This window comes from Cololabis saira, chromosome 11 (assembly GCF_033807715.1).
Source record: "Cololabis saira isolate AMF1-May2022 chromosome 11, fColSai1.1, whole genome shotgun sequence".
Taxonomy (NCBI): domain Eukaryota; kingdom Metazoa; phylum Chordata; class Actinopteri; order Beloniformes; family Belonidae; genus Cololabis; species Cololabis saira.
The window spans coordinates 47,886,314-47,898,893 of NC_084597.1; the positions used below are offsets into that span (position 1 = coordinate 47,886,314).

At 42.7% G+C, this 12,580-nt stretch overlaps 1 protein-coding gene across 1 annotated transcript in view; it reads right to left on the minus strand.

Annotated features, from left to right (window-relative positions):
* The window catches only part of tln1 (talin 1), a 256,414-nt gene that overhangs the window by 77,910 nt on the left and 165,924 nt on the right, over positions 1-12,580 (minus strand). Inside the window, 6 exon segments of the mRNA XM_061734635.1 lie at positions 2,056-2,178; positions 2,277-2,366; positions 3,014-3,107; positions 7,957-8,096; positions 10,053-10,250; positions 11,929-12,048. Of these exon segments, the coding sequence (XP_061590619.1) occupies positions 2,056-2,178; positions 2,277-2,366; positions 3,014-3,107; positions 7,957-8,096; positions 10,053-10,250; positions 11,929-12,048 (765 nt within the window).

Here is a 12,580-nt window from a genome sequence, read left to right on the forward strand (position 1 = left end):
GCTGGGTTCACCTGGTCGGACCGTTCTGTCATGGTTCAGTTTAGTTAGGACCCAAGTGCAGGAGAGCAGGAGCCAGGAGTTTGCAACAAAAAGGGTTTATTCCAAAAGGCAAGGGCCAAAAACAAAAGCCCTGCATGGCAGGATTATAAACTAACACAGGAACAGGGATCAAAACTGGAGCAAAAACAGGAAACATGGAGGGGAGCACAGTACGGTCCGACAGGGGACAAAGGAATGACAAGACAAGATATACTGAGGGGATAACGAGACATGACGAGACACAGGTGCAGACACAATCAGGGCAGATGGGACACAGGCGGGGCAAGACAGAAACTGAAGGCTGGGGGGCATGTCAACCTTGACACAGCTGCCCTGCAGACTGACGGAAGCGTGGCTGCCATATCGCGCCAAACGGCCCCTCCGACCACCAAACATTCATACACATTCAAAACACATTCACAGGGGGCAAGTGGGTAAGGTGTCTTGCCCAAGGACACTATGACAGCAAACTGGGACAGAGCGGGATTCGAACCACCAACCATTGGACGACCTGCTCTACCACCTGAGCTACTGCTGCCCCAAAATCTGACTACGCTCAGAAGAAACTAGTACCGTTTTGCATCCCGATCACGGGACTCTTTTTTTTTTTTTTAAACATCTGTTTATTGCACATTTTGATATTTTACAAGCAATGAACAACACAGAACATGAAGGCACAACAACAACACTAATAATAGCATTAATAATAATAGAAAAATATATTTTTTAAAAACTAAAAAAAAACTAGAATGTCAGAAGATGCCAGTTCCACTACCTGTGCATATACACACTTAATATATATATATATATAAATATAAATCGGAAAAATATGAAAAGATAAATCAGTAATCAGTCTTCAGTTCAACTCATCATTCCAACCATCTGCTTCAATATCCTTTTTCTCAACGAAATTACAAAAAACCTTCCAGATTTTCCAAATTATGTGGAGCTTGTTCTTTGAGGTGTAGCTTATCTTTTCTAAAGCAAAGTAAAAGGACATCCCTGTCAACCATTGTGAAGTTTTACAAGGTTTCTCTTTTTTCCATGAGCAGGCTATACATCTTTTGGCTTCCAAAAAACAAATATTGAGTAAGTATTTATCATTTTTTGAGGACACAAAATCATCTGGGTAAATATTCAGTCAACATAACTTGGGTTTTAGAGGTATTTCTTTATTAATGATTTGACTAGCCAGGTCCAACACTTTCGTCCAAAAACCGAGTATCAGAGGGCATTCCCACATGCAGTGGAATAAAGATCCCTTTTGTTCTTTACATTTAATGCAAGTATCTGGGATATTTGGGTTAAAAAGATGTAGCTTACTTGGGGTACTGTCTGCTTGATCACGGGACTCTTGGGGGGTTTTGAGCTCCGAACTTTTACTTCTAGGGTGAGCATGAATCAATGTTTTTTATGATGTAAAGATTGTGTCGTCCCCGAAGGTGTGAGGATGAAACGATAAAAGGGTTCACCTTACGGCCTCAGGCTGGAGCAGGTGAAGCTCTGAGCTCTGGTAGAAGATCAATAACAGTCATGTTGACTTTGGAGTTTGGGACTTTTCATAGTTTATTTATTTACTTTTATTTATTTATTTAATTTTAGTTGTTACATTTCTGGAAAAGAAAAAAGTCAAATCATACATGAGAGAAACTATTCGGTTTGTGGCTAAATATTTGTACTTGTATGAAACTGAAGATGCATAATGCAAACCTGACATTTACTTTTAGTTCAGTTTGTGGAAAATGGTTGGCCTGGCTTTCTCTTTAAAACTTAAACAGTTATAAAGCATTACAAACTGTAACAATAGGGCAAACGCACAGCATTGTTTTGTATTTTGTGTCTTTCAAATAAAAGACAATTTTTTCCAGTCAAATGTTCCTCATTCAAGGTTGTTAAAAAAATACTGCTATAATATCGTATCGTAATCGTGACCTCAATATCGTGTATCGTACCGTATCGTGAGATTAGTGTATCGTTACACCCCTAATATAAACCATCCAAAAGTGAACATGTTACCTGTGTAGCTGCTTCAGTGAGGCCACACAGGGCTTTGGATGCAGCACTGACTGAATCACCAAACTCGGGCAGGTTGGAGTTCTTGGCATTGTGGGAAATGCCAGCCATGGACTCGCCGAGAACCTGGTGATGGGACACAGTCTTGATTCAGACCAACGTGTTTGGAGAAAGGAGTCGTCGTGCATCATGAGCAGGGACGGGGTAAACGGCGCGTGTGGTACCTTTGAGTTCTCCATGACACTGTCGATGCACTCGAAGAAGGACAGCTCGTTCACCGCTTCTGTTGGGTTTTCCAGCATCCCCCGCACCGACTGCACACACAGACCAGATAATATCCAAGCTCACACGTCTGCACACCTGTGCTGACCATAACGCCAGTCCTACGTGAATCTCCGCTCACTAAACTTTGTCAGACCGACGGCTGCGTGACGGTGGTTAGTTAGTTACGGTAGTTTATATTTATTTCGGTCAATCACAAACAAGATAACACAGGTTTTTCCCTGTTCAACATTGTGATTATTTTGACCGAAAAGGTCTGGGCTTGAACCATAAAGCTTATCTACCCACCTTTTAACAGAATAGAATATACAAAAAGAACAAATGAAGTATCATGAGTCTACACAAAATAATAATAATAATAATAATAATAACAATAGCTGTAATAACTGTAATAATAGTAATAGTAATAATGATAATACTAATAATGATAGCTCTGAAAACAGAAAGTGAAAAGATGCTAAAGAAACCGACAAAACCAATTAAGGTTGTCATTTCATCTCATGCATGTTTACATTCTGTTCTGTTTGCTTATTCTGCTTCTATATATGTGTCCATTACCTTTGCTTTGAATATTATCTTGTATGCTTTTATTGAGTTTGCTAGTTTAAGGTCGTTATCTAATGAGTTCCACAGTTTCACTCCTAAAACAGATATACATCTGCCCTTTTGTATTTGTTACCTCCAGCTCTCGGAGAGCGTTGTCACACTCCTTCTGGCCCGGAGCCTGCTGAGTGCACATGGTGATGAGCTGGTTGATGCTGTCTGTGACGGCCCTGTAAACAAATATATTATACTCAGATTGCATCCTTGTATATAAAATCATCCATGGTCTGGCTCCACCTCCATTACAGTTTTTCACAATTGTTTAAACACATTTATTGGAACATCAGACACAATGTGCACAACCTGAAACTCATGTGTCAGGTGGCTGAACCAATCCTGCTGAACTCCAAGCACATTTACTGCTCTAGACTCAAATTCCCATTCCATACCACACATTTCTCACAACACTACACACAATTCCCAATATCCTGCACACTCTTCCAGAATTCCCTCTCTTGCTGTTCACACAGAACACACAGTCAATCACATTTCTAAACTCCAAAGGCTGTTGTGCAACATGCAAACAGCAATTTGCTATTGAATTCATATTCATTGATGAAGCGGGTTCAACCTTGTAAAAAGAAGGCGCCGAGGGAGGAATATCATCGGCCAGCGTGCCATCACAGAGGTCCCTGGCCAACATCACGTTATAGAAGTCAGTAGTCAATACAAAGTTGTTTTTTTTGCATGTACATCAAACAAGGACCAAAAGGTGTAGACTGCAGCCAAAGCTTATTTTGTCTACCCTTTTACAGTAACACAATGTAACCACTAGAGTGCAAGATTTGAAAAAACATAACAAAATAACTACATGAGAAGAACATACATATATATGAGAGAAAGAAAGAAAGAAAGTAAATAAATAAGAAAAATAAATAAATGTTGCTCAAACTGGCAAACTGGACTCAATCACCACGGCGTCCTCCATCACCATGCCACCCTTGGCCCCTACAACACTGCACTTCTTCTAGCATTCCTACTCATACTGTAAAATATTACGTATTTGTTGTTACAGTAAAGAATTGTGTGTTGTTTTCTATTTGAGTAGCCTATACATATGAATACTATATGGTGATATATTACATCCAACAGCTGAAGGTGTAACACTGAACATACAAATGCATGATTCTACTGAGGCATTCATATAGTGTTTTCCATTCATACTATAGTGTCTTCCATTCTGCACATCAGTGTTCAGTGGGTGCTTAGAAATGTCTACTCAAATGATGTATGTGTTTGGCATTTGAGAAGGAAATACCATTTAGTGAAGAGTTAACACTGTTTTGAGGGTAGAGTGTGCTTTTGCAAGAAAAGTGTAGGATTTAGCATTTTGTGTGTGAATTTTGTAATTTGTGTTTAGAGTTTTGAGAAAGTGAGCTAGTCTATCAGGAAATGTGTTTAAACAATTGTGAAAAACTGTAAATATATTTATAAAGAAAAACCTGAACAGGTTGGTGAGAAAGTGAGCAACCCCTCCCCTTCTCACCATCACCGGACTTTTTTTTAATGTGTGTGTCAGAGTGGAGGATTGGGCGTGGTCTGCGGGGGAGCAGGTGTGCCTGGTTCTACTGATTGTGGTACACCTGTGTCCAATCAACATCTCCACCCTGCCTGGGTTTATAAACAGCAGCTGTATACCAGAAGGGGGTCTGCTGAATGGAGGAAGCTTGTTGAGAGGCTATCCCCCATTGTGCCTTCTTTTTTGGAATGCTGATTTTGCCCTCTGCCTGTATGTGTTTTTTTTTTTTACATGGAATAAAAAGCCTTATTTTTTTGGCATTCTACGCTCTGCAAAGTTTTTTTACGCCTCATCACCCAGCTCCAGTTTTGCCTTGTCCCCTTGTACGTGGGGAGGCCGCTCTGCTTCCTCACATTTGGTGTCAGGAGTGGGATCTTTGGCGCCACCTGAAAAACTGGAGAGAAGAGGTGGGAAGCGAGGCCGTGGGTTTGGAGGAGTCTGGGAGACCCGGTGACCAGGAGGAGTCTGGGAGACCCGGTGACCAGGAGGAGTCTGGGAGACCCGGTGACCAGGAGGAGTCTGGGAGACCCGGTGACCAGGAGGAGTCTGGGAGACCCGGTGACCAGGAGGAGTCTGGTACCCCTTTTACACCAAGCTGGTTCCAGGGCTGGTGTTAGTGCTGGTGCTAGAGCCGGTTCGCGGTTGGTTCTAAGAAAGAACCGTTTGCTTTTACACAGCTGGTGCTGGCCAGCAGCTGGCCAGAGAGCCACGTCATCACGTTACTGTATACGTCACCACCACGCCCCCTCGTTTCCATCCCCACCCTGATCAGGAAGCTGAGAGCCAAAAGCTGTTTTAATTTCAGCTGTAGCGCTGTTAATATGGCACTTTATTAAGTTTTAATATTTTTTCAGGTAAAGTAACCCTTTAAGATCCCCAACCTGGGCTCAGTTTATCCAAATAACGCCTGTTAAGAAATGACTCGAGAGGCGGCAGCCCCGGCAGCCCCTGCTGTGCTGAGGAGCACAGCAGCTCCTCAGCCGGCTCAACCTGCGCCGTCTTCTCGGGGGAGAAGACTGCAGCTTTGTTGAGAATTACGCTGGATGAAATAAATCATTTAGGAAGATAAATGTTGGTTTAATAGATGAAATCTATCAGTTGTAGTTACGCCTGTTAAGAAATTACGGCGCGCGTCGCCGCGTACATCGACGCAGAGCCTACGGCGAAGCTTACGTAACCTACGCCGTAGGCTCTGCGTCGATGTACGCGGAACCAGAACTGCGGGCTGGGAGCGAGCTGGGACCCGTCCCCGCGATGGAGCGGCTGCGGCAGCCTCGGGTCCCAGGGCTGGAACGCTCCCCCGCGGGCTCGGACGCGAGGCTGCCGCTCCACACGGAGCCCGCCGACGTTACTGTTGATGGATTGTACCGTAGACCACTGCTGCTTCTGTTTTACATCCTTTATTAAATAAATGGATTAACAATAAAAGAGTCTGCTAACTTAACCGCCGTCTTCAACGCTCCGTTGTTTAAAAACGGCGCTCTTCCGTGTTTACTCTGCTTTGGTTGTTCAGTAACACCGTCCCCAGCCCCGCCCCCAACCCCCGACGGAAAGCGGTTCTAACGCTGGCCCAGCAACCAAAGAGGGCTGGTGTAGCACCAGTTTTGAGAGCCAGGAGCCGGTGCTTAGGCTGTGTAAAACCAAAGAACTGGTGCTAAGTCTGGCTCTAGCCCAGAACCAGCCCTGGAACCAGCTTGGTGTAAAAGGGGTATGGGAGACCCAGTGACCAGGAGGAGTCTGGGAGACCCGGTGACCAGGAGGCGGTTTGTAACCGGCAGGATGCGGTCGGCAACCGGGAGGAAGCGTCCTCGGCAACCGGTAGGAAGCGTCCTCGGCAACCGGAGGAAGTGGCTGATTTCCTGTCTCGCAACGAGGTTGAGTAAACCTCTAGCTGGTGTTGGTAAATCTCTAGGTAGTGTAAACTTTAGTGTGTCAGAGTTGCTCCTGTAGTTTCTTGTGCTGGCCCCCCCTTCTCCTCCCTTTTCTCTCTTTTGTCCATGTTGCAGCATCCTTTGCCGGACACCGGAACCTGCAGTGTGGGAGTGAGGGGGGCAGGGTAACAGCCCGGGCAGGCGGGGGAGAAGGTTTGTCCGTCAAGACTCCTCTCCTTGGCCCTGCCCCTTTTCAACCCTTCCCCGACCCTGCATCCCAACCTGGGACCTGATGATTGGGCCGGAGCTTCGGGAGCTGCGTGCTGGCCTGCGGTCCCCACCCCTGGTCATCCCGTTGCTGCTTCCACCTGCCTGCTGTGCTGTTGCCGTCCCTTACCCACCAGTCTGGCCCTCGGCAGGAGAGTCCCCCCTTATGAGCCTGGTCCTGCTCAAGGTTTCTTCCCTCCTAAAGGGGAGTTTTTCCTTGCCACTGTTTGGCTTAAGGTTTTTCTCCCACTATGGGAGTTTTTACCTGCCATTGTTTATGTAATAACTGCTCGGGGGTCATGTTCTGGGTATGGGTCTCTGGAAAGCGTCTAGAGACAACTCTGTTGTATTAGACGCTATATAAATAAAATGGAATTGAATTGAATTGACAAGACTCCAGAGGGGGAGGGAAGTGTGAGAAAGTGAGCAACCCCTCCCCTTCTCACCATCACCGGACTTTTTTTTAAATGTGTGTGGCAGAGTGGAGGATTGGGCGTGGTCTGCGGGGGAGCAGGTGTGCCTGGTTCTACTGATTGTGGTACACCTGTGTCCAATCAACATCTCCACCCTGCCTGGGTTTATAAACAGCAGCTGTATACCAGAAGGGGGTCTGCTGAATGGAGGAAGCTTGTTGAGAGGCTATGCCCCATTGTGCCTTCTTTTTTGGAATGCTGATTTTGCCCTCTGCCTGTACGTGTTTTTTTTTTTTACATGGAATAAAAAGCCTTATTTTTTTGGCATTCTACGCTCTGCAAGGTTTTTTTACGCCTCATCACCCAGCTCCAGTTTTGCCTTGTCCCCTTGTATGTGGGGAGGCCGCTCTGGTTCCTCAAAAGGTAAACCAGAGCAGGATCTAGGTGACTGTATTGTCCCATTCAGAAAAATTACTTTTGGGCAGTCAGCGTTTTCATACGGAGCATCTCATACATGGAACACAGTAGCAAATGTCATACGAGACAAACCCACCCTCACCTCCTTCATTAAACACTGAAGAACAAGCTTCTACAGAATCAAGTCTGCACTCATGTTACATCTTAGTGCATTTTATTGTATGTTATATCTTAGTGTATTTCCCTTTTATTGTGTATTTATTAGTGTATTTTACTGCTGTGTGTCATCATTTCTTGGACTGTATGTAATGTATGTGTCTGGAACCTTCTTTTACATCAACCAGGGACTAAAGATGCAAATTAACCACTGGCTATAATCTAGCATATTTACATGAAAATAATATTATGTACTGTCCCTAGTTCTTTTCCTGTAAAAATGAAATACAAATACAAATGTCCAGACATGTGAGAAAAGACAGATAACAGGTCAGAGCGAACGGGGTAAAACTGCGGGATGAGATGCGTCTCTCACCGAGCAGCTGCCGCCAGCTGATTCTTCAGGTTGGGGGAGCCGGGGTCGGTGGAAAGGGCCTTGGCCGCCAGCAGCAGCTTGCTGGACGACATGGAGATGGTCTTCAGGTTGGACACCACCTGTGTCTGGTCCTCTTTGGACTGGAGAAGATGAGGAGGAGGACAAGTTCAGCACAGGTCGTACAGCAGGTAAACACCCCCCTCGTACCCCGGTGTGCTCTTGCTGTTATCTCGTTGCCACTCCTGTAAAAGTCGCCTAAAACGCCTATCGAAAGGCATACCAAAAGTAAATTGAAAGCTGTTCTTGAGCCGTTTCAAGTACATGGATGGTTTGGTATCTCTTGAAAGGTAACACTCCGACATGTTTTCCCCCCAACTGTCAGAATCACTAACTGCTACTAGCATTGAGTAATCCCAGTTTGAACACATTGAAAAAGAGGTTTTTTATTTCAGCCGGAAATTTGTTTTGTCTGCAGATGAGTGAATCTGTGACTTATTAGCTGGAAAACACAATGAGACCACAGCATGAAGCCTTATGTAGTGCAAGTTCAAATTTGATAACAACACCAAAAAAAAAAAAAAAAAAACGTACAGTCATAGTTTTAGCCTCTAATGAAAGCTGACACTTAGAGGTATCCTATCCCATATCCAGATTCACTATCAATATTGCTGAATTATATATAAATACATATAAAAGAGTCAAAACACGGACGCACATTTCATTCGCTGCAGTGATTTCGTGGAATGCATGGAGATTCCCGCTGTAGGATTTATTCCAACCCCCTAAAGCGACACATCGTTGTTTTCAGCATTTCATTGGCTATACAATGTGCCAGTCATCAGCACGATTGCTCCAATTGGCTGATTTTTTTTCATGACAAAAGGGGGACATGCGCTTCATTTGCATACAGGCGCTCATTCGCTAATGTAAACTGTAGAGGGGACAGGGAAGTTTCTGATTGGTCGAATGAGGTGTCAGTGACTACGTTTACATGCAGTCAAAATTCGGGTTATTGCTAATATTCTGGTTACTGAAACATTGGGAATATTCCGTTTACATGCATGAGCAAACAGGGTTATCCCTGTATTAGGAATGGGCGATATTTTACCGTTCAGAAAGAAAGAAAGAAAGAAAGAAAGAAAGAAAGAAAGAAAGAAAGAAAGAAAGAAAGAAAGAAAGAAAGAAAGAAAGAAAGAAAGAAAGAAAGAAAGAAAGAAAGAAAGAAAGAAAGAAAGAAAGAAAGAAAGAAAGAAAGAAAGAAAGAAAGATAAATTCCCATTGGTGTAGTTTAGTAGCATTTAGTATTCTTTTAGAGCAGTGATTTGGGGGCTCCAAAGACTGAATGTGGTGATAGATTTATAGTTAAAAAGGTGGAGTTGAAATGGTATTTTTTTTATCATTATCAGGATAAATGCTAGAAATTATTGTGATACATTTTTTAGTCCATACCGCCTATCCCTACCCTGTTTACATGGTAATTAATCATTCAGGATATCTGGATCAAACCAGCGACGCACGGAGAACGTCATGACGCAATTACCGTCATTTCCTCTTCTTCTTCCTGGATCCAAATTCAAAACAAATGCTGCTTCACGCAACTTTTCGCTCACCTTGTTGTAAATCTTCTATCCCGGTACTTTCTACCGTCTACAAATGCAGAAATGTTCATATCCTTCATTACATTTATGAAGTGATTAGTCTCCTCCTGGTCTTGTGTTTCTCCGTGTTTATAAGAACTTCCTGGACTCAAAAGACCAGGATTCCTTGTGAACAGAACATGAGCACAAAACAAATTCCTGTTCCGTTTGATGGGGATATTCCGTTTGGCGTTTACATGACCCAATATTCGGGTTAGAAAAGGAGTAACCCAGGGGTCATATTGGGGTTTTTAAAAACCGGAATATGAGCAAATTCGGGTTATTCAAAGGGGTTATTGGTGTTTACATGGCCGTGCAAAACCGGGTTATTGCTAATATTCCGGTTAGAAAAGGATTATTGATGCATGGAAACACAGTCAATCAAAAGGAGGGGGTACAGACTCCATGTTGAGTAAAGATCTCTGGTGTGAAGATGTGCGGGCGGAACGGGATACTCACATGGGAAGTCCCCGCCATGTCCACACCAGCCTCCAGGAAGTTGCTGAAGTCCTGCCCGAACTTGCTGGTGGCCCTGGCTAAGTCCTGAGTGGTCCCTCTGGACGACTGGACCACCTCATTGGCTGACTGGTTCAGACCAGCTGCCACCTGGTTGAGCTGAGCCTGGACCTCCTGGAAACTCCTCCCACTGGACGGGAACTGCAGCAGCAGGACAACCACGCAATCACACAATCAGTATTCCACATTTTCCTCTAGTCCACTGGTCCCCAACCTTTTCTGTACCGCGGACGGGTTTAATGTCAAACGTCATTTTCGAAAAAATTTAATTAAATAATGGGAATTGGAAACTCGACGGTTATGTGCAATGAAATTATTAAATACTTCATAATGTACTTTGTGTACTTCCAATGAAATTGGTACTTTTTATCATATGATGATTTTTATCATTCTTCTTCGGCTTGGTGTATTGGTGTGTACTTATATGCGGTATATTTGCGTAAAATATAGGTACTTTTTCTGCATATATACTGACACAAGGCAAATGTGATAAAAAAATAATTATGCATTATGTAATTTCGTTGGTCCGAGGGGAGGAGGGAGGGAGGGAGGGAGGGAGGGTGGGGCTGATGATTGATTTGTATTTTATTTTGTTTTTCTGTGTCATACAAAAATATTATGTATGGAAAAAGACTATTATGGTTATCGGTTTTCAACTACTAAATGTTACATACATAAATAAAATAATTAATAACAAAAAAATAAAATAATGGGAATTGTAAATTACCTTTAATATGAGTATTTCTATAAATGTGTTTGTAATGTCTCATTAACGTTATTTAAAGCCAGGCTTTTATTTTATTTGTTATATATTAAGGAGACCGATATTTAGTGCTTTTATTTTGAAGGCGTCTCGCCAAGACCTTGTAAACATCCGGCGCTTCGGACTTTAACAGTAAAAGTTTAACGGCAGTAGAAAGTGTGTCTGAAAGACTAAACGAGTGTCAGGAATGCTAAAGTGGTGACTAACTGACAAAAACCTCCTGCTGATAAGGATTTGTTTTCTTTGCAAATTTTATGACGGCCCAGACTAGAACCACAATAAATCAAACTTGTTTGCTTAATTTTAATCTGCCAGACATTTCTCCGTTAATACTGAATCACAAGCACCAATATGACCACTTGAAGAAAAAAAGAAGCAAATGAGTGGGATGAAATACTTTTTCCCAGAATGTTCTTTGTAAAGCTGACGTTTATAAAGTGAATTCATTTTTCTTAGTTTATTAAGTCGGAAGTTTTGACTTCAAAAACTTGAAATCTGGCGAGTTTAAGAAAATTATTGGGATTTGAAAACTTAAAAAAAAAAACTCCTTCAACCTTGAAAAGCAGTTTTATGACTTTTCAAAGATGACGTGTTCGTTAGTTTTTGTAAAACCAGAAATTCTGACTTCATGTAGTCAGACATTTCAACATAAACCTATTTCACTTCAAATATGTTTTTTACGATTAATCTATATGAACTATAGATTAAAGTAATCATAATTATCTATGAAATATAACATTCATAATAGTCCCAGAAGTATGAAAATCCCAGAAGTATGAGAGAATATTTTGGGATTGTACATTGAGACATAAAGCCTTTATTAGGCTTTTTAAAGTATCCTGTGAAAGAATATTCTGGAGTTAAGTTTAATAATCCTAGTTTAAACGACCCTAACCTGGTAGATCAGATTGATTTTGATTCAAAATTATAAAGCCGTCATCCGAACCAGCGACACCTCATACAAGTTTAAGTAATGGCCGACAAGGACGCTCTACTGGCGGTGACATGTGACGGAGGCGAACTCGAGTTCCTGCTGCTGGTTTACACTGCACTCACAGAATCAGCCAGGAGGCTTTTGCTGGCTTCGCCCACAGTACGGATGGCGTTGTCCACATCCCTCTGGCCGGGAAGGCAGTTAACACACCGGTTCAGAGCCTGAGACACGGCCTTAGCCACCTAAACACACACACACACACACACACACACACACACACACACACACACACACAACACAGTCATTACAACCTCAGTAATTGAGTTCATAAGCAGCTGGATCAGGGGTCGACAACCAAAATGTTGAAAGAGCCATATTGGACCAAAGACACAAAACAAATATGTCTGGAGCCGCAAAAAATGAAAAGTCTTGTATGAGCCTTAGAATGAAGGCAACACATGCTGCATGTAGCTATATTAGTTATAACTGGGGGAAGATTTTTTTTTCATTATGCACTTGAGAATGTTGAGAAAAAAGTCGAAATCTCGAGAAAAAAGTCAAAATTTCAAGAAAAAAGTTGAAATGTTGAGAAAAAAGTCGAAATGTCGAGATTAAAAAGGAAAGGAAAAAGGAAGAAAAAACAAAATAAAAGGAAAAAAGGAAAAAAAAAGAAGAAAAAAAGGTCAAACATTTTTTAAAAAGCTCCAGGGAGCCACGAGGGCAGCCCTAGAGCCGCGGGTTGCCGACCCACGAGCGAGAGGCACAACGTGGCAG